Genomic DNA, 23640 nt, shown 5'->3' on the forward strand with positions numbered 1-23640 from the left:
CAACATGCAAATATGCATTTATGACCATATTTCTCAGTCTACCTTGTCTAGCTGCTAGAGCACATTGTGGAATAGCAAAGGGAATAATTGAAAATTCAACATTCAAAGTAAAAAATACTTTAGAATATAGCCACAAGCGGGAATTGCCAGGATCCAAGCACCTGATGACCAGTGAGGCAAATATGTGATATGGACCTATGTGCAAGTATGACTCCTATGCCATCTTTTTGTTTCTGTGTTCTTCTTATACTTTTAGGAAGGAATAAGTATTAATATAACTAGAACATAGATGCCATGTCTTAAGAGAATTTGGCATACTCAGGGGCGTCGAAGAACTGCTGAAATTTCATTGGGTAATGGCAGCCATGTTTTTCTATCAATCAAGCTGACCTTGGAGATTCTAGCGTGACATCTGTCCAAGACAAAACGTACCATAATTGGCTAAGATCCATCAACTTCTTGATGAGTTACAAGCATATATAAATTGTAGTGTCAGCTATTGACCAAAATATGTGAGAAAGTGTTAAAATTCACAAGTGTCAGACATTGTATTCAAGAGCTATGGTTCAGTATGTCAAATATGTGACATGCCCTAAATTTGACCAATAATCGCCAAATAATTAAGAGTACCAAAATTCTGCGCACAAATTTTGGTCATGGAACTCTAGAGATGACAAAGGCCAAATTTGGTGATGACTGCATCAATGGTCTGGGACTCCGCAGTCTGGGACTCCGCGGTCTGGGACTCATCAGCCCAGGACTCTGCGGTCTACACCCATCTACAGGCCAGTGGCCACACTTTCAAGAATGAGGATGTGCGCATCCTTAATAGGGAGAAATGCTGGTTTGAATGGGGAGTCAAAGAGGCCATCTATGTGAAGACGGAACGGCCATCCCTGAACCGAGGGGTGGGGGTGGGGGGCTAAGAGTACATCTGTTGCCATCTTACAATGTTGTGATTGCAACTATTCCCCAATCCCCTGGGAATAGCACACATGGCCATTGTAATTCTAGTTAATGGTCACAGCAACTTATGAAACTGATCATTGGTTTTGGTTGTTATGCAACTATGCTGTTTATAAGTTTGGGGATACCTGCAGTCAGCTGAGACTGATGAAGTCACTTAGATTAGTGATGAAACGTTTCTCCCACTAAACAATGTGTCCAGATGAACTGATTAGACTTTCTGGGATTTCCTTACATGGATTATTGAGCATGCATCAAGACAGGTCTGGGACTAGTTTGCAATAATGTTTTTTTCTTCATTAAATCCAAAACAGCAGAGAGATAGAAGTTATATGAGATCGATATTCAGGATGAACCAAATGAATATGCAAAAAAAAAAAAAAATTATAATAATTCTCCAAACAACAGCTCAAGAGCTATAGGCCTAAATATAAGACACTGCTGTAGCACCCCCTATGGATCAATCATCATGAAACTTAAAAGGAGACTACTTACATAGATTCCAAGTTCCAAGAAAACAGACCATACTCAAGAACATTAAAGGACAGCTGATTTTTCATGGGCTAATGGCAGCCATGTTTTTCCGTCAAACAAGCTGACCTTGTAGATCCTGGTGTAACACTTTTTCACGTTACAAAACATACCAAAGATCAGTGGAACCGCGGACAAGTTATAAGCATTTCTATATTGTAGTGCCCCTTATCAGATAGATTAGCCTACATTTTGCATGCTAATTTCAAGTCCATTATGATGGCATATGTTAAGAGTATCGAACTTTGTATACATGAGTCATGGTTCATCATGTCAAATATCTGAAACACCCTTCATTTGACTGGTTGATAGTGGCTAAACGATCAAGACTACCAAAATTAATGTGGTGACGAGTTAAAAATGTTAAATTTTTCAGAAAATTCAAAATAGCAGAACGTCTAGACAGATGGATATGGGTCCCAAAGAACCAAAGATATATATATATATATATATATATATATATATATATATATATATATATATATATATATATATATATATATAGTGTGTTGGCTATCTGACTGATTGGTGTTTCTTTTTTTTGGGGGGGGGTCTGAGTAGTGGCTGAGATTTATTTGGAACCTACCTGCCAAGCTTGGTGACTGTAGGTTTTACTGTTTCTTGAGGGTCAGATACTTTTACAGGAAAACATAAAAATGAAAATAATCCACACCATGACTATAGGGTTCAAATATCTGTAAGATTGTGATAGAGGTCAGTAATTCACTATTGCATCATCCCAGAGATACATGTCATTAAATTGTAAAACATACTGTAGACCCCACAATGCCATTTAAGTTGCCTACTGCCACATAAACAGCTACAGGTGATTGTCCTAGCAGCCAGGAAGTAGTGAAATAATCAATATCATCCAGTACATTCAATATGAGATTTGCTTTTTCTGTTGATTAGTTCAGGGATTCCCAAACGTTTTCATGCCTCGATCCACCAATAGAGATGTTTTTTTTTTGGCCAAGAACGAATCAAGTATTTTGTGCAGTAAAATAAGCATTGCATTCCCATTACCAGTTAAAAAGCAAGACAATTAATGATGCTCTCTATTTTGATTGTCAATGCAGTATTCCTCTTTTCAGTCTTCAATCATTGCCAACTACTGGTCAAATCAAATGGACACGGTATATCAACATTATCACTCTTTCAGTGATATCTTGGAATACAATTTTGTTTTTTGCTTTTTTGTTTTTGATTTTTTTCCCACCTTTTTATCCTCAATTGTATCCGGCCAATTACCCCACTCTTCTGAGCCATCCCAGTCTCTGCTCCACCCCCTCTGCCAATCCGGGGAGGGCTCCAGACTACCACATGTCTCGTCAAACATGTGGAGTCGCCAGCTGCTTCTTTTCACCTGACAGTAAGGAGTTTCGCCAGGGGGACGTAGCGCATGGATGGATCACACTATTCCCCCCAGTTGCCCCTCCCCCCTGAACAGGTACGCCGACCGACCAGAGGAGGTGCTAGTGCAGCGACCAGGACACATATCCACATCTGGCTTCCCACCCGCAGACATGGACAGTTGTGTCTGTAGGGATGCCCGACCAAGCCGGAGGCAACACAGGGATTCGAACTGGCAATCCCTGTGTTGGTAGGCAATGGAATAGACTGCTACACTAACCGGACACCCCAAAATTAACACTATTTTAGTAATATTTTGAAATACAATCAAATCATTGCATTGTTTCCATTCACTCAGTAAGTATGAAAATACACAGTATTCCTTTTAGCTTTTAATCTAAATTATGTCACAGAATAAAATGTGGTTATTGTGGACATCCCTCACCCGACTCCCTGCTGTGACTCACGTCTGGGTCGTGACCCATAGTTTGAAAACCACTGGATTAGTTAATCCCGTATGGGAATTTACCACTCTACATTAAACCCATGTGATGAAAGAGGTAAAAAAAAAACCATCAGATATAATTTCAGTATAATTTTAGTTAGGTTGAATATAGGCCATTATGTTTGCCCAATGTTCTTCAATTAGAAATAAAACTAAATGCAGAGGCAGAGAACTATAAGGTTACTGAATTAGACAGAAGAGGTGTTTCATGTCTGCGATCACTACAGCTGCTCGGCTGGGAAGGCCCATAGCTCAGTTAGATTGCAAGTGACTGATAAAAAATCTTTTGGGCAGGTGAGAGAAAATGCGATCAAGTGCTGTCTTTTTAGTAAAATGAGCTAGCCAAAAATATAACTGACATTAAGCAGTTTTTCTTTATATCACCAAAAAAAATCTTTATTGTTCTTTAATATCCTACAGATGATAATCCATTGGTGCAGTTGCTTCTATCAACAAATCATTATTTGTATGTAGCCTATGCTACCACCTATGAGATTTCAGGAAACTTTCCTTCCTTTAATTTCCTGATCAGCAACTGTGTCAAGCAAATTTAGCTTCATGCTCAGTGCTCGTTTCATCACGATTAGAAATGCTGATAATGCACAAACCATGAAGCTATCAGGACACCACCGTCCCATTGCTGTCAGAGAGTACGTTGAAATATTTGATTTTCATTTTATAGTTTTTCTCCTTACGTTAACTTTTTTTTGTTTTTTTGTAGCTGGAACCCACCAGCCAGCCACAATGCTGCTCCAGAAGCTGCAAGCAAAGGTGCTGTCGGAGAACCATTCTAGTCTGCATGACGTCCAGCGAGTAGGGTGGATAAACATAGAGGAATATGTCTGGACATGCACCTTTCTGCTTTCTAAGAAGGGTCTGGCTCTGCCTCTCACTCGGTGACTCATTCTCACACACTTGCTAATACAGATGACAAAAATACTACCTCACACACACACACACACACACACACACACACACACACACACACACACACACACACACACACACACACACATGAACAGGCACACACACACACACACACACAGCTGCCACAGATTACAGATTTGAATTCATGACATAATCCTTGATGATTTTGTATTTGTGTCTTGGTTCTTTGTGCTTAGTCTCTAGAATGAGGATGATGATGATGATGATAATGACAATGATGAGTCTCTAGAAATGTTCTAGACGTTTCCCCTAGAAGATTCCTTCGTGCGCCCTGTTTATGTTTTGTCGCAGATGGATTTACTCACCCAACTGAAAGCTAGATATCAAATCTACGTAAACTGCATCATACATTCTCCCTCTTAACATTTACAGAACAGATCACTGTATGTAGACATCTAGAAAATGTTATATTTGGGGGAGGGGGGCAGGGTGATACATCCCATTAAGGTGACAGGTCACACTGACAGTGACATCTGAAGCACATGCTTTGAGAATGATAGGGATGCTGCCAAAGTTGGGGTTTGATTTCCACCCGAGCCACCTATACTGTCATGTGATGTGGTTGTTTCATGGAAAGCATCTTGGGTCCTCAGTTGAGAAGAGCAACATAGAAATGCAGTCGTTCCATCTCATTTATCCAGTCAGTATCTGCACTTGTCCCCCCCCCCTTTTTCTCCCGACTGTACTTGGCCAATCACCCCACTCTTCCGAGTCGTTCCGATCACTGCACCACCACCTCTCCCAATCTGGGGAGGGCTGCAGACTACCACATGCCTCCTCCGATACATGAGGAGTCGCCAGCCATCTTTTCGCCAGACAGTGTGGAGTTTCGCCAGGGGTGATGTAGCGTGTGGAAGGATCACGCTATTCCCCCCAGTTCCCCCTCCCCCCTGAACAGGCGCCCCGACCGACCAGAGGAGGCGCTAGTGCAGTGACCAGGACACATATCCACATCTGGCTTCCCACCCGCAGACACGGCCAACTGTGTCTGTAGGGACGTCCGACCAAGCCGGAGGTAACACGGGGATTTGAACTGGCGATCCCCGTGTTGGTAGGCAAGGGAATAGACCGCCACGCCACCCAGACGCATAGTATCTGCACTTGTTTGCCAGGAAGATTCCTCATAATTTCCCCGTAGTGCTCATCCATCCCTTTGTCATTCTATTCCTGTTCTAGATAAACTTCAGTAGTCCCAGGCCAGTATTGAGGAGAATGTGCATCCCCTCTGGCTTATAGACATTTTATGTTAAAACTATTGTATAGAATTTGTATGGGATACAATTTCGGTGACATTAGACAATGAATGAAGCGGAAAGCCGGACTGGATGACTGCACGTTTCACTGCTACTAGGATTTATTTTAGCTCAAAAGTGCATTACCGAGCCAAAAGGAGAAACCAGTGATGTCACTCTGATTGTTAAAAGCTCTGGAGCAGCTTTGGAAACTTTGCAGCAGTGAAACTGTTCTTGGGTTGACCAAAGTGCTACTGAAGGCTTGGTGGGTTTTGGATACACTGCTATTTGAAACGGCACGTCCATCGTGAAATGGGGCAAAGGATTACATGTCGAGGCAGTCTCTGAAGAGACATTTTTGACATTTTCACACAAAGATTTTGCATCACATACTTCACAAAATGGACGAAGAGGTTGATTTTCTTCTCATTACTTGTATTAACCTCGTTCGGAAATGGACCTTGGTCAACTTCAGCTCTCTCCAACAGGAGAAATATTCAGTTGAGATGAGACGGCCAGTACCAGTGGGTCACCAACATGGGTGCTCGACCCCTTCCCTGAGCAAATGTGTTTATTTGCATGTATGTTGGTCCTCCTTTGTCCTCAACAGTTGTTGAGATTCCACATACTTTTGTCCACATAATCCATTAACCACTGAACCTGAACTGTCACGATGCAAGTGTAGTGAATTCAGGGGCAGCCGGGAACCGCCGCAGTGGACCCGGGCGACTGCACTAACCAATCAACTAAAGGGTCTGACCCCTGAATTCGCTACACGGGGGGACATGGTACGTGTGCTTTACATACAGTATGGTTTGTTAACAGAGTCTCCTTTGGGACAGGAAGTTATAGCCAACAGTTTAGAGAGTCCAAACCTCTAATACCGCTAATAATGAAAGCGTGGCCATAAAGCTGGGATCTTTTTAAGATCCACACGTGTGCACACATAAGCTTATTAAAGTATCAATGTATCAGACCCTTATTAAGGAACCCATGAATTTTTAGATACAAATTAATATCAATATACAAAGTATATGCATGATCCACTTTGCCCACACACATACGTACATCTCTCTCTCGCTCTCTCTCTCTCTCTCTCTCTTTCACTCACACACAGATACACAAGGAACAATGCATACTCACAAAGTCACGTGCACCCCCACAACTACATCGACTATCACACAGAACGCATTCTGGATCTTCCTCATCCAGTCATACCCACTGCTGGTTTCAATCATCCCCAGGATCCTTTCTTGTGAATGTCACTAACCACATACAATTCTCTTAACAATCATGGGTGGTTTCCACATGTCCCCTCTTCCCCTTTCAATCCATGAGTGTTTTTTTTTCCTTGTTGTATTTTTTTTATCCTGCCTTTTTCCTCAAGCCATATTTCTCTGGGGCATGGAGTAGTAAAGATTTACGAGGGGAGCTCAAGCTCTTTTTTGGCCACACCAGTGCTTCCCAGTCAAGTGGTATGAGGACACAGACCACAAGTCCTTCACTAACAGGTGTCATGTGTATGTGTGCAAGCTCACAAAAGCACACACATGAATACACATGCACGCGCACACACACACACACACACACACACACACACACATACACACAAACAAACACACACACACACACACACACACATATAAACACAAACCCAAACATATCCACTTTCGTGCACATCAGCACAAAAACTAACAGCAGTTTGGAGACGTTGCATTTTTGTGTTTTAGGAGACCCTGGTTAGAATATGCAACCTGTTTACACCAATGCAGCAGGCAACAGCGGTGCTTGTGTCCAGTCACAGGCTTGGCCTAAGCAGGGTTAACAGTGAAAGGGGAGTTATACGCTGCCCACAAGTAGGGAGCCCTTCCAAGAAGGAAAACAGATTGAGGTTTACACACGCAGCATATTAGACAAGCCCAGACTTGCCTCTTGTACTCACACTACGGCTTGTGTACAAGCAAAGCCCAATAACTTTAGTGACTCTAGAGAGAATGCGCACACACACACAAACACACACACACACACACACACACACACACACACACACACACACAAACATACACACACATTCATGTACTCCTGTCTTTGTGAGGACCTCTCATAGACATTTGTTCATTCTCTACCGCCACCTAATCCTAATTCTAACCTTAACCCTAAAACCAAGTCCCTACCCTAAACGAGAGCCTTAGAGAAGTAATGATCAACCAAAATGTCCTTATTTTGCATAAATGTTCATACTTTGAAGGTTGAAAACTCAAACTGGTCCTCACGAAGACATAAGTAGAAGAGCATAAACAAACGCACACACACAACACACACACAGCCAGTCTGATCCTGTGCTGAGTTAGTCAATGAGCTCATTACTAGCCATGTGCACTTGGAGACCTGCCAGACTGATCTCTTCTCCATGGATTCTGTCTCATTCACCTCAAATCTAACATTCAGTGGTCAATATGTGAAAAGAAATTCAAGGGGGACAGTGGGGTCTGATGGGGACAAGTGTCCTGGCTGCAGTGGTGGTGGGTGGGTGATTGGGGATGGGGGGGTATGAATGCTCTTCAAACAGCTATTACCTTTTCAACTGTAGCCATGACCCTACATATTTTGCAGCATCAAATATCTTCTTACACAGTTATGAATTTATAAAACTATTTAAGAGTTCAAAAAAAATCACACCAAATCAATGTCTCTGGTGGTCTTGGGTGTCCTTGAGTGTTCTGAAAGGCACCCACAAACAAAATATATTATTATTATTATTATTAAAAGTAGGTTTTTTCTTTATTATTCTCCATTTGTTATACTGTAATGGCCTGTGTGTTGTTTGATGTCGTGTGCTTTTTGTTGCGTTTGCACGGTCCAGTCTGCGTGTTATCCTGCTCTCTGCCAATAGACGCAGTGCATGTAAAGGCGGGTCAGCCATGCGCCGCGGGGATTGGTGGAGCAGCCGGGGGGCGGGGACCCGGAGTTACTATCGATCCTTGCACTGAAAAGACGTCTGTCTGTGTTCTTGGTCTTGGCGTGGGCTGTAGACAAATGAATAATGGCCCAAGTGTTATGCAATAAAACTACTGTCCAACGATCTTTCGGAGTCTGATACGTGAGTGATATCATTACAACTGGTGTCAGAAGAAAAGCGGTTTAATATGAAGTCTGGTTTGCTGGCGTTTCATTGCACGGAGTCATGCACAACTTTTGTTAACGTGAAGGCGAATACGGAGGGAAAGAGTGAACAAGTCGGTTGGCCCGAGGAGTTAAGGAAAATGGCTCAAGCAAGGGCTCAGCTAAGGGATTCGGCTGTGAGGACGGCTGCTGAGACTGGCATGATCACGACTACAGCCTCAAAATTCCATGCGGCGCCGCCATTTGCCGGGGGGAGGGGCGATAGACAGCGACAACAACAAACATGGCCGCCGCAGCCCCATTAAAAAAACTCTTTAAGTACTCGGGTAAGTGAGACTGGGAGGCTTTCCACACACAGTTTGAGTTGCTGGCTAATGCAGGGGGTTGGACAGTGGAGGATAAGACCCTGCAGCTTGCGATGTGCCTCACGGGCGATGCATTGAAGTGCGGACAGGCATGATTATGGGGCTTTGGTAGGGGCTCTAAAGAGACGCTTTGGGCGGTGTGTACAGCCTGACCTGCTTAAAAATTAACTCAGCAGTAGATGCAAACATCCAGGGGAACCCTTGCTGGTCTTGCCAAATGACATAAAGAGCCTCACATGGCGGGCATATGCTCACATGCCCCCTGATGTGTGGAGTGAGTTAGCAAGAGATCAGTTTATCAGAGCTTTGTCCCCCACCTAGCTGCAGGTCTATGTCCAGGTGGAGTCCCCATGGTCTCTGCAGGCTGCATTGGAACTGGCAGTTGAGAGGGAAATGGTATGGAGCGTGCCAGCCAGGGGTGGCCGCAGCAAGGGCACGCCTACGGTCAGTGCCACAATGGGGACCAGCCTGCCTGGATGATGGCGGTGACGGCGCTGATTCAGCCTGTGTCACTCCAGTCAGCACCTAACCCATGCACAGCCCTAGGTTGTGTTGGGGGTGTGGCCAGCTGGGACAGGACAGTGCCCAAAGGCATCCAAGGGCCCGGTCACCCCCCTGAAGCAGACGATGACATTTCCCCAAAGCCTGTGGTGGTGGTGTGACGGACCTGTGTTGAGGACTTTTGCCATGTCCTTGTGACAGTGCAGGGGGTTTCCTGCTCTGCCCTTGTGGATACTGGGTCAACGGTGACACTGGTAAGACTTGATGTGGTTCCAGGCTGGACTCAGTTACAGCCCACCACTGTGCAGCTGCCCACAGTCACAGGCGGGCTGGCACCCATGAAAGGTAAAGGAATGTTGGCTGTGACTTTGGGGGGCGGGGCCATTCGCCATCTCATATTGGTGGCAGGGGTGCAGGACCCTCGCATAATGGGGTTGGATTTTCAAGGGCTACAGACTGCCAGTTGGATGTTGGGGGGGGGGGCACATTGAGATTTCAGACAGGACCTGCCATCAGGTTGGCACCCACAACTTCCCCTGCTGCTGTCCCCACCACCCTGTCTGCCCAAGAGGTTGTTGCATCTCTTTGACTGCTGGAGGAAATTACAGCATCAGCAGAAAAACACAAACACAACAAATCATGCAAACTTCACACAGAGAGGACTGAAACCATGAACCTCGTGCTAAGTTGCAGTACATTCTACTGAGCTGCCATGCTTTCATAGTCTAAACTTAAAATTTTGGATATCAGTAGTATGTCTAAATATATCAGTAATTTATTGATTCGTCCCTTCTCTATATGCCCTCCTAATCTAATTTGGGTTTGGGGGAACTGGAATCTACCCCAGCAGGCATTTCACAGGAGGCCACTGGATAGGTCGCCAGCCCATCACAAGGTAGTCACACACAATCACTCACACACTGTCCACAATCATGGCAAATTTAGTCTCCAGTTCATCTATCATGTGTTTCTTTGAAATGTGGGAGGAAGCCTGTGTCCACAGGAATGCCACATAAAATCATGGAATGCAATGGAGACAATAAAGTGGTTAAACAATATAAATCATGTTGCATACTAGCATTAGGTCATTAGGAGATATATGTTATGAGACTGTAGAACATGACATCAAGAGCAAATTTGTGAGCCATACGCATTCCACGCAATTCCCGATTTTACCATTGTCAGCACCAGGGAGTGATCAAAAGGGCAAAATCAGATTCACTATTTTTAAATCTCAAATATCCCATCCCTGTTGCCTGTTACTCTACAGTTAGTCAAATATAGACCTAAGATGAACAAGAGCAGAACACTGATTTGAGGAAAAGGCCTTTTACTGGAATCCAGCTGATTTCAACTGTTTTTTTGTGCCCAGAAACCCCCGCAAAAATAAAAGAGAAAATGGGAATTGATGCAGTGCTCATGACCTGTGAACTTGTGTTGCTTTAGGCCCTAATTTGGGAATTGTGGTACCATACAGCTCCATCCATAGGGAAACGACCTGTGTTTCTTCTATGTTGTCCCACAGCACATGTCAAGGGTCATGAATCCAGTGAGTCATTTGAATATTTTAGGGTTGAGTCAACCGATCAAAATATTTGCATTTTAGAGTAGTGACTCAATAAGGCCAAGACAAGAGAAAACTCAAAAAGATGTGGGAAAGATGCTATCAGCCAGACTGGAGTGGTAAACAATATTTTTACAGACACTGGGATGCAAACAATTGTGTATTAACAAGTCCCATTTAAGGGTTTGGTTGAGCTTGGGTTTGAAAGAAAGGTGTCTGTCATGAATTTAAGACAAAATAAGATACAGAGCCTATTAAAGGCAACCAGATATTGACAACATAGTTACATTTAATATCTGGTTAGCTGTTTTTACTCTTTCCAAGTTGTAAATAACAATTAAGTGAAGTGAGGTCACAACATGAGGCCCCTTTAGTACCAATTTATAATAGCGATATATGATGTTGTGTGACCAAGTTACAAGAGAGATCCCCCACAAAATACCATATTCGTAAAACAAACAGACAACAGAATTTTACCTTCAGCCTCTCGAGGGGACCAGTGTCCAGAAGGTGCACAGGGTCGGGGGGAGGAGGAGTTGGATGCATACTGCAGCAAAACTCTACCCTCAGTGCATTTATCACACACTGATCCCACTTCTCTAGGAAACCAACAGACAGGCACAGCAACCAACTTAGATAAAGTCCAAACAGACAACACTGATATGAGCATACACCGATGAAAATAATTTTAGTTGAACTTGAATGAAAAGTATAGAAAACTACAATAGCACTATGATCATGAAAGGTCATGAGTTTGCTGTGCTACCTTTTAATTCCAGATGTTGCTCTGTCCCCATTATACATGAGATCTGATATCGCCATGTTGGTGTTGTTCCCACGACATCATAATTAATGTTGCTCCAGGAGCATCATTGCAGTGGACCATCACGTTGTTGTGATAGCGTGCCTTTGTGGCATGAAGAAAAAGACCGGAAAATACCAAAGCTAACCTAACATATAACTCAACCTCAACCTCAACCTCAACCTAATCCTAACGTTAACCAAACACTTACCATACCCTAACTTTATACCGATAGCTAACCTTAACCTAACCGATAGCTAACTCACGCTAACCCATACCCTAATCCCACAACCGTCTTTTTCCCCCGAGTCGCAAAGGCACAACAGCATGACAACATGATTGGTCAGTTGCGATGACCCTGGAACAAAATTATTATGGTGTCGTAGAAACAACACCAACACGGCGATAACAGATACACCCCATTATACAGTATGAGAATACACTCAAATAATGTTACACATTTATTAAGCCACCCATCCCTTTATGCATGCTCATTTCACCTGTCGTAAAAGTGTCCAGATATGGGTGGAAACCATTCAAGGGTTATGGCATTGTGATGCTGCTCAACTATCTGGGGTGGCATTGGTACTGGGGGTGGTTTGGATGCTGGTTGCCAGGTCTGGTAGATAAGGTCCAGGTAGCAGTGCATCCTGGCCACCTGGTTAAGCGTGAAGGAGTCTGTGCAAGCATCATCTGCAGGAGATAAATAATGGTGTGTTAAAAAAACATTATCCAGCATTATTTCTACACAGTCTAAACCCATTTGGAAAGTAGAGTTGTCAGAAATTAAGTAGATTTAGTTACAGGATCTGTAGTTTGTTTTATTTTCCTTTATTTACACGTATGAAAAGTTAAAAGAAGATACAATATATAATTGGAAAGAGAATGTAAAGGAGAATTGCCTAAAATACCCCAAGGGGCTTGAAAAGTGGCATTCTCTAGGTAGCACACTACAGGAAACTATTACAGCAGTGCGGTATGCACAATTTGTATGTCCATCCATCTATCCATTATCCAAACCGCTTATCCTGCTCTCAAGGTCGTGGGATGCTGGAGCCTGTCCCAGCAGCCACTGGGCAGCTGGCAGGAGACACCCTGGACAGGCCGCCAGACCATCACAGGGCCGACACACACAAACACACACACGCACACATTCACACCTAGGGACAATTTAGTATGGCCGATCCACCTGACCTTCATGTCTTTGGACTGTGGGAGGAAACCCACACAGACACGAGGAGAACATACAAACTCCACACAGAGGACGACCTGGGACAACCCCCAAGGTTGGACTACCCTGGGGCTTGAACCCAGGACCTTCTTACTGTGAGGCGACTGCGCTAACCGCTGCGCCACTGTGCCACCTAATTGCTAGATGCTACACTACAATTTGCATGTATCTATCAATAATTCCAGACATAGCAAAAGATGGAGACACAGTTTAGCACAGCACCCAACAACAATGCATCCCATAATCCCAGTTTAATTCTGGAAAAACAAAAGTGAAGTGGAAAATGAGCTCTTTGCTTAATTGTTCATATGAAGTGTCTTTTCTAAATTCCTCCCCTGCCTTATTGAAGATACAGGGTCAGGATGCTGTGTGCTATCAAATCCTATGTTGGTGATCTCTGTAGTTGTGCTTGTGTTCAGTCACTTGTGTTTAAATCTTTGCGCAAGTGAAACATTGTGTAAGGATGGAGGTTGCATCTCACCTGCATAACTCATGTAGTTGTTAAAAGGGGTGTTCGTGAAGTGTCTGCACCCGCACGTCTCGTTGCCCGGCTCAGGATCATGGCAGCCTTTGTATTTAGGTGTGGGGTTTGTGTCTGCACAGAGATCTCCGGTCTCCAACGAGGGCTCAGTCTCCAAACATGCGTCATTGCACGACTCAATCTCTGATATACCCCGGAACACATGGTAAAGCCCGAGACTGTGCCCAATCTCATGGACCATGGTGTCAGTGTGACCAAATGTGCCATAGAAGGAAGGGTTTAGAACAATGCCTCCTAAAAGAAGTGTTTAATACACACACACACACACACACACACACACACACACACACACACACACAAACACACACACATTGGTACATAGTGAGTGAACCTTACTAACAGTCGTGCTTGTGCACACAATACAAATGCCAATTCCAAGTGTAGTGTAAAATGAGTGTGAAACTGTGAAACTAGTAGGATTCAGACAATGTATTATTCATGATTCTACTCAGCTTCATTATCACTTTGCACCATGTTAGAGCAGAGGCAAAGACAGAAACTGCTTCGGGCTTGGAACTGTGATTACTCAAAATCAACAATCTGGGCTGCCAAAGATGGGGTGTGAGTATGTAAGTGAGTGCCCATATGTGTTTGCAGACGCATATGCATGTATATACTTGTGTTTGTCTTACCCAAATGTGTAAGGGCCTCTTTGTCCCAGGGCCAAGTGGCAACTCCTGCCAGGTCTTCATCAGATGAGTTGGCAAAAAAGACATTCAGGTGAGTTGAGCCATCCAAATTCAGGATCTCTTTCAACTCCTTCACATCCAAATAGGCTCTGAAGAACGGAAAGGAGAGACAAGAGGAGAGCATACATCCAATTAATGCACTAGCTGTAGAATTTGAATATTTTATTTCTCTTGAACATAGCCCTCACCACACCAATGTTTTTTAAACTACAATGATCTCCAATGCCAGAAAGTTTTCTTCTGGCAGTGCAGAGTTTATGTTTTCAGTTTATCAGGTTTATCTGGTATCTGCTTATCTGGTATCAGGTTTCTCTGATACCAGAAAACAATTCATCTTCACTGTAGCCCTTTCCAGTGATACTAGAGTGCTTTAGAAAAAGAGGGCACCCATTAATTTCAAATACAAATAAAATTTCAAGTTTCAGATGGAGCCTTGGCACAAGATAAATTGGCTTGCAATCCCCTAATTGCAAAAAGACCATAATGTGGGTTGTTTTAAAAAGGCATGATTGTGTCAGACCCTAGTGAGAAGGGAGAAATATTGAAGTCAGATCTCATATGAGCCAATAGCACCCATTCAAAAAGATCAATAACAGGGCAAGGACACCTTGGTAGGCAAAGACCTAATCAAAATAACACTGATTATCTTCTTATAATGGCACCTGTCAAGGGGTGTGATATATTAGGCAGTAAGTGAACAGTCATTTCTTGAAGTTGGTGTATTGGAAGCAGGAAAAATGGGCAAGCATAAGGATCTGAGTGAGTTTGACAAGGGCCAAATTGTGATAGCTAGACGATTGGGTCAGAGCATCTCCAAAACTGCAGGTCTTGTAAGGTGTTCCCGGTATGCAGTGGTCGGTACCTTCCAAAAGTGGTCCAAGGAAGGACAACCAGTGAACCGGTGACAGCGTCATGGGCGCCCAAGGCGTATTTATACACGTGAGGAGCAAAGGCTACCCCATCTTGTCAGATCCAAAAGAAGAGCTACTGTAGCTGAAATTGCAGAAAAAGTTAATGCTGGCTATAACAGACAGGTGTCAGAACACAGTGCATCGCAGCTTGCTGCGTATGGGGCTGCAAGTGCCCATGATGACCCCTGTCCACTGCCGAAAGTGCCTACAATGGGCACCTGAGTGTCAGGACTGGACCATAGAGCAATGGAAGAAGTTGGCCTGGTCTGATGAATCATGTTTTCTTTTACACGATGTGGATTGCTGGGTGTCGTTTACCTGGGGAAGATATGGCACCACAATGCACTATGGGAAGAAGGCAAGCCGGTGGAGGCAGTGTGATACTCTGGGCAATGTTCTACTGGGAAACCTGGGGCCCTGGCATTCATGTGGATGTTATCCAGACATGTGCCACGTACCTAAATATTGCTGCAGACTAGGTACACCCCTTCATCTGTGCAGTAAAGGTAAAGGGGTTTTTTTAGGGAGTTTTTCCTTATCCGATAAGAGGGTCTAAGGACAGGATGTTGTGTTGCTGTTAAGCCCACTGAGGCAAATTTGTAATTTGTGATATTGGGCTATATACAAATAAAATTGATTTGATTTGATTTGATTTGATTCATGGCAACGGTATTCCCTGATGGCAGTGGCCTCTTTCAGCAGGTTAATGCACCCTGCCACACTGCAAAAATTATTCGGGAATGGTTTGAGGAACATGACAAAGAGTTCAGGGTGTTGTCATGGCCTCCAAATTCCCCAGACCTCAATCTGATCGAGCATCAGTGGGGTGTGCTGGAAAAATAAGGCTAATCCATGAAGGCCCCACCTCACAACTTACAGGACTTAAATGATCTGCTGCTAACGTCTTGGTGTCAGATACCAGAGGACACCTTCAGAGGTCTTGCGGAGTCCATGCCTCAACGGGTCAGAGCTGTTTTGGAGGCATGAACGAGACCTACACAATATTAGGCAGGTGGTTTTAATGTTTTGGCTAATCAGTATATATATAAAACTTGAAAAATAACTGAATCAATATGATTTTATGATGATAATTATAGTAATAATGGTTACTTTTATTTTAATTCAATTCTTTTTCTTCTTCTTCTTCTTATTAGTAATAGTAGTAGTAGTAGTAGTAGTAGCAGTCCTAAATATACTATATATATATATATATATATAGTAAGAATAATAATGAAATTAATGGGATTAACATGATCATTATCATCATCTTCATATTTGGGAAGCCAGTTTTCAAGACATAAGTAAGGCTGCTGTGTAGAGATTTGGAATAGATAAAAGTTGTACCTAACAAATTATCAAATATTCTTCAGCAAATATTAAACCATTGAATTAACTCAAAACCAAAATCATTTAATAGCCACTGTAAGGCATGCATGTATATTACCATCACACTAGTAAATCACACAGGCATATTCTAATCATTATTTCCAGTTAATCTAGTGCAATTTACCTGTACGGCATTTCAATTTTAAAGGCAAAACAAAAAGTAAGATAAACCCATCTACAGAGCTAGTCACGTGTGTGTCTGTAGTTGGTTTGGCTTCTTTTGGTTCGCAGAAAATGTGCTTTTAACATCCAATTCAGACTGACAGATTTAAAAGTCACCCATGAAACTTCAATAAGTGCTCATGTGTCTGACAATTGTGAGGCATCCCTCGTATAACATCCAGTTTTATCTTGGGCCCTGGGAGTACTGACAGCAGCCCTGCTGATTGCAATCATACGCCCCAGTCACATATCATTCCAAGTAATAGAACTGTCATTCATTATCTGGACACATAAAAAAGTGTTCCTCTCAGAGCCCAGCTGGTGGTCCTGGCAAACAATATCAACAAGCGCAGACAGCTCTTGGAAAAGTGAATATTCTTTTGCAAATATTATGGTGTCAGTTCATTCCACTGCATCCACGAAAGAGATATGCAGTATATACAGTAACGGGAATTTATCTGAAACAAAACCTGATGTTGGCCAAAGTATCATAAATGAAATTCCCTTCGGATGTTTTGACCCATTTTGGGTGACCCACTTGCCCAACTTTGTTTGTGTGTGCTAAGATCATAAGATTTAATACAACAACACTGAAGCTGGAACAACATGCCTTCATGGCACTATTCACTGCTGTGAAAACCAAACTGATTGACCCTTTATAGTATCTGGCAAATAATATATACATTGATGGATAGACTAAATGGGTTTAAAACACCAAACACTAAGATATGGCTGAAATCCAAGGGCCTTGTTAATACCATACTTTGAAAAAAATATTTAAACTTTATCTGTGAGCTCTTGACACGTGTTAAATATTTACAAAATTTGAAATCACAACGCCATTTAGAAATGTAAATATCTATGATATTTTACGGAGTTACACAGACAGTTCATTTAATAACACTATTTTGCATCTACATTTTGCTAGCTCAGAAGAAGTATATGGATCAAAGGGGAAAGTGGGAGGTGAAATTGGGGTAATCAGACTTGTACAGGAAGTGGGGAAAAACCGGGTTAGAGAATAAGGAGGGTGAAGTGGTCATAAAAAAAATACAAGATAGAGGTTGAGAATGGCGGCAAAGGTCCCAGTAGTGAAATTGCAGATGTCAAACACAAACACATTTTGGAATGCCAAGTTACATTACAGCTGATACAGACAGACAGACAGACAGATAGACATATAGACATATAGACAGATAGACGGATGGACGGATGGACGGATGGACGGATAGACAGATAGACAGATAGACAGATAGATAGATAGATAGATAGATAGATAGATAGATAGATAGATAGATAGATAGATAGATAGATAGATAGATAGATAGATAGATAGATAGATAATGTCCTCAGAGAGGCAATTTGTGGTACAACATATAACATGGACACATTTGAAGCACATCAAATAAACAAAAACAACAATAGTCCAGGATCATCTATAGGTGCCATCATAGATATAATGTTTCAGGGCGGCATTTAAAGTGCATGTCTATAACTATACCAACAATTGTAATAAAACTAAATAGTGAGTATACTGCACATCCCCTATGTATCCATGTATTTCACATCCCCTAGTCAATGTATTTCCTAGACTTCCCAAGGCTACCGCATCTTATTTAGTTGAATTATTGCCATGGGAATAAATAACCCAGCCACTGAGGATGCACAAGCCAGTACAATCTTAGTGCTGGTCCCAAGCCCGGATAAATGGGGAGGGTTCCTTCAGGGAGGGCATCCAGTGTTAAACCTTTGCCAAATCAAATATGTGGATCATAAATCGGATTTCCATACCAGATCGGTTGAGGCACAGTTTACCAATGACCGCCACCAGTACTGTTGGCCAGCAGGGTGCCAGTGGAAACTATGCTACCGTTCGGTGAAGGAAAAGGAGAAGGGGAAGGCATGTCCAGAGACAGCAGGAGAGGAGGAAGGGTAAGAGTGTGGAGGTGAGTCAGAACTTTGAATGTTGACACTATGATTCCCAGATAGCAAAGAATCTTTGGCCTAAATATGGCCCACATCTGCAATTATGTTATGGCCCACATTTGGCATTGAATGACGGTATTGACTCAGGGTGAGTGTGGCTGCCTCAACTCAACCACACTTGGGCCACATCTGGCCAACATAGTATGTGCTTTAACCCAAGTCAAGCCCAGTTCATTACATTTGAGCCATGTCTGGCCCACACAACACTTGCCGTAACCCAAGTCAGGCCCGGCTTGTGACATTAGTGCCACGTCTGGCCCGCACAACAGTTGCCAGTGCCATAACTGAGCTGTAAGTACCAAAAGTGCCCCAGATTAAGCCAAAATTTTTGGACTAATTGGAGTGGACTACAATGGAAATGTTGGTGAGGGGAACAGAGATGATGAGGAGGTGATAGGCAGGTATGGTGTTAAGGAGAGGAATGTGGAAGGACAGATGGTGGTGGATTTTGTGAAAGGATTGGAAATGGCTGTAGTGAGCAAATATTTCAAGAAGAAGGAGGAACACAGGGTGACGTATAAGAGTGGAGGAAAGTGCACACAGGTGGACTATATCTTATGCAGGAGATGCAATCCGAAAAGGATTAGAGATTGCAAGCTGGTGATGGGAGAACGTAGCTAGGCAGCATCAGATAGTTGTCTGTTGGATGACTTTGGAGACCAAGAAGAGGAAGAGAGTGAATGCAGAGCCAAGGATCAAATGGTGGAAGTTGAAGAAGGAAGACTGGAGTTCAGGGAGGAGCTGAGACAGACACTGGGTGGTAGTGAAGAGTTGCTGGGTGGCTGAGCAACCACTGCAGAAATAATGAGGGAGACCGTTAGGAAGGTACTTGGTGTGTCATCCTGACAGAGGAAGGAAGACAAGGAGACTTGGTGGTGGAATGAGGAAGTACAGCAAAGTATACAGAGGAAGAGGTTGGCAAAGAAGAAGGGGAATAGTCGGAGAGATGAAGAAAGCAGACAGGAGTACAAGGAGATGCGGTGTAAAGTGAAGAGAGAGGTGGCAAAGGCAAAGGAAAAGGCACATGTTGAGTTGTATGAGAGGTTGACACTAAGGAAGGAGAAAAGGACTTGTACCGATTGGCTAGACAGAGGGACCGAGCTGGGAAGGATGTACAGCAGGTCAGGGCGATCAAGGATAGAAATGGAAATAGGCTCACAAGCAAGAGGAGTATGTTGAGAAAGTGGAAAGAGTACTTTCAGGGGCTGATGAATTAAGAAAATTAGAGAGAGAGAAGGTTGGATGATGTAGGGATATTGAATCTGGAAGTGTGGTGGATTAGCAAGGAGGAAGTGAGGGCAGCTATGAAGAGGATGAAAAGTGGAAAGGCGGTTGGTTCACATGACATACCTGTGGAGGCATGGAGGTGTTTAGGAAAGATGGCAGTGGAGTTTTTACCTACATTGTTTAACACAATCTTGGAAAGTGAGATGATGCTTCAGGAGTGGATAAGAAGCAAACTGGTACCAATTTTCAAGAATAAGGGTGATGTATAGAGCTGTAGTAACTACAGAGACATAAAATTGATCAGCCACAGCATGAAGATATGGGAAAGAGTAATAGAAGCTAGGTGAAGAGGAGCGGTGATGATCAGCGAGCAGCAGTATGGTTTCATGCCACGAAAGAGGACTACAGATGCAATGTTTGCTTTGAGAATGTTGATGGCGAAGTATAGAGAAGGCCAGAAGGAGTTGCATTGTGTCTTTGTGGATTTAGAGAACACATATGACAGGGAGCTGAGATAGGAGGTGTGGTATTGTATGAGGAAGTTGGGAGTGGCAGAGAAGTATGTAGGAGTGGTGCAGGATATATCTATGAGGGCAGTGTGACAGTGGTGAGTTGTGTGGTTGGAATGACAGATGGGTTCAAGGTGGAGGTGGGATTACATCAAGGATCGGCTCTGAGCTCTTTCCTGTTTGCAATGGTGATGGACAGGTTGACGAACGAGATCAGGCAGGAGTCTCCGTGGACTATGATGTTCGCGGATGGCATTTTGATCTGTAGCGAGAGTAGGAAGCAGTTTGAGGAGAGCCTGGAGAGGTGGAGGTATGCACTGGAGAGAAGAGGAATGAAACTCAGTAGGAAAAAGACTGAGTACATATGCGTGAATGAGAGGGAGGACAGCAGAGTGGTGAAGATGCAAGGAGCAGTGGTGATGACGGTGTATGAGTTTGAATACTTAGGGTCAACTGTTCAAAGTAATGGGGAGTGCAGAAGAGAGGTGAAGAAGAGAGTGCAGGAAGGGTTGAGTGGGTGGAGAAGAGTGTCAGGAGTGATTTGCAACAGAAGGGTACCAGCAAGAGTTAAAGGGAAGGTTTACAAGATGGTTGTGAGACCAGCTATGTTATATGGTTTGGAGACAGTGGCACTGACGAAAAGACAGGAGGCAGAGCTGGAGGTGGCAGAGTTGAGGATGTTATGATTTTCGTTGGGAGTGACGAAGAAGAACGGGTTTAGGAATGAGTATATTAGAGGGACAGCCCAGGTTAGATGGTTGGGAGACAAAGCAAGGGATGCGAGATTGAGATGGTTTGGTCATGTGTGGAGGAGAGATGCTGGGTATATTGGGAGTAGGATGCTGAATATGGAGCTGCCAGGGAAGAGGAAAAGAGGAAGGACAAAGAGGAGGTTTATGGATGTGGCGAGAGAGGACATGCAGGTGGTTGGTGTGACAGAGGAAGATGCAGAGGACAGGAAGAGATGGAAACAGATGATCCGCTGTTGCAACCCCTAACAGGAGTAGCTGAAAGAAGTAGTAGTAGTAGTAGTAGTAGTAGTAGATTGCCATGGGAATAATGAGTTTTTTGCTCGGTTGGTTATGATCTTGGGGTATCTAAACCTTTGACCTGAAGGGAGTGGCTGGAAATCCACTGCTCTATGTATGCCTCTACGTATAGAAGGGTTACAGGGCTAACTTACTTTCATACAATTGTGCCCAAATTACCTCTGTTCATGTTGCACACTTCAAGCAACTTTGGTGATTTTAAAGTTTAAACTGAAGTCATGAAGTAGCACCTTAACAGCAGGGGGGGGGTCTCATTAAATTAATATGATCATTCTATGTATAAAGTATAGGTAACTCAGTCTCTGAAAATATTGTAGCTTACCAAGAACTTGTTTTTGTGCCGTAATATTTTTTTTCATTTGTGTTGTGAACTGTGAAGTAGGTGACATTCTTTTGAAATAATGTATATTTAATTTTGATACAGACTGATAAATATACAGTTTTTATATAAAATGGTAAACTAACAATGTAAAGATTAAGATTGAATATTTCAAACCTATATCAAACAGCTAATCGGGGAGTGTGGAAATCATATTTTAAATTATTTGCTGCATATCTAAAATTATTTATTTGGTGTATTCACTTTCCTTATTGAATAGTACTTTCATGTTGCATGTTAAATGGCCAAGCAACAGTAAAACCAGATTTGAATTACTGAATCCCCCTCCCCCAATTGTATCTGGCCAATTGCCCCACTCTTCCGAGCCGTCCCGGTTGCTGCTCCACCCCCTCTGCCGATCTGGGGAGGGCTGCAGACAACCACATGCTTCCTCCAATACATGTGGAGTTGCCAGCCGCTTCTTTTCACCTGACAGTGAGTTTCACCAGGGGGACGTAGCGCGTGGGAGGATCATGCTATTCCCCCCAGTTCCTCATCCCCTCCGAACAGGCGTCCCGACTGGCCAGAGGAGGCGCTAGTGCAGCGACCAGGACACATACCCACATCCAGCTTCCCACCCGCAGATACGGCCGATTATGTCTGTAGGGACGCCCGTCCAAGCAGAAGGTAACACGGGGATTGAACTGGCAATCCCCATGTTGGAAGGCAGCGGAATAGACTGCTATGCTATTTGGACACCCCGAATTACTCAACAAAAATTTATGAGTAGACTCCAGGGTTTTCTGACGTCTCAGCATAGACTAGAAAGACAAAAATAAGGACTTGTAAAGCAGCTTGTAATGTTTTGTAATATGTCCCCAAAACATGTTGCGAAAGTCCCTTGGCATCAGATCTCAATGCGGATGAGGCATTGCTAGGTGAGGATGCGACATTTTTATATTGCAGAAAACATGTTTTGAATCAAGGTTGGTACAAATGGTTGTTCAAGAGCATAAAAAAACAAGTGGGGGGGGCAATCTGTAGGCCCACGTCTAAGGAGAGAAAACAGAAGTGATGATATAAGGGCCCTCTCTGTAATAATTTAAGGAATTTCATCATATCCTTGGAAAACATTTGTCCAGCATTTTTCAATGTGCATGAGAGGAAAAAGGGCCATGAAATTTAACGCTGAGATGAGATTGTCAGTGATGGGTGAAAGCAGCACTATCACTCGAGGGTCAAACCTTAACTACCACAGGCTTTTGAAATTATTGCCTCATTGGTTGAAATTAACTTGGAAAATAAAAACTCAGCTTGTATCAGATGTATATCAATGGATGAACATGTGTGAGTGGTTAGGGCCAAAAAACAAAAACAAAACAGGTTTTAGCTTGGATAACTTAAAAAGGGGGCTGTTTGCATGTGTGTGTGTGTGTGTGTGTGTGTGTGTGTGTGTGTGTGTGTGTGTGTGTGTGTGTGTGTGTGTGTGTGTGTTTTCCAGGATTTCTATGTGTGAATCTTATCATTTAGCAGGTTGCTGATGGTATTCAGCTGCCCCTGAAAGGAGAATGACCAAGTCACGATCAGGTTTGTAGCTAGGGCAGTCGTAGTTTTTTTTTGTTTTCACATTTCAAACATTCTTTCCATCCAATTTATCACTCTACTTTACCCAGTTCAGTCTTTACTGTCATTTTAACCTTTTTCCCATACATCTACCACATCTCATTTGGAGGAAAATTG

General features: G+C 43.2%; 1 protein-coding gene across 1 annotated transcript in view; it reads right to left on the minus strand.

Moving 5' to 3' along the window:
- pappaa (pregnancy-associated plasma protein A, pappalysin 1a) overlaps positions 1-23640 on the minus strand; it is a 148918-nt gene that overhangs the window by 109886 nt on the left and 15392 nt on the right. Inside the window, exons 3-6 of the mRNA XM_056290944.1 lie at positions 14295-14440; positions 13603-13896; positions 12391-12583; positions 11566-11687 (exon numbers count right to left, since the gene is read on the minus strand). Coding sequence (XP_056146919.1) covers positions 11566-11687; positions 12391-12583; positions 13603-13896; positions 14295-14440 — 755 coding nt within the window. The remainder of the gene's footprint in view (positions 1-11565; positions 11688-12390; positions 12584-13602; positions 13897-14294; positions 14441-23640) is intronic.

This window comes from Lampris incognitus, chromosome 12, assembly GCF_029633865.1.
Source record: "Lampris incognitus isolate fLamInc1 chromosome 12, fLamInc1.hap2, whole genome shotgun sequence".
NCBI classification, from domain to species: domain Eukaryota; kingdom Metazoa; phylum Chordata; class Actinopteri; order Lampriformes; family Lampridae; genus Lampris; species Lampris incognitus.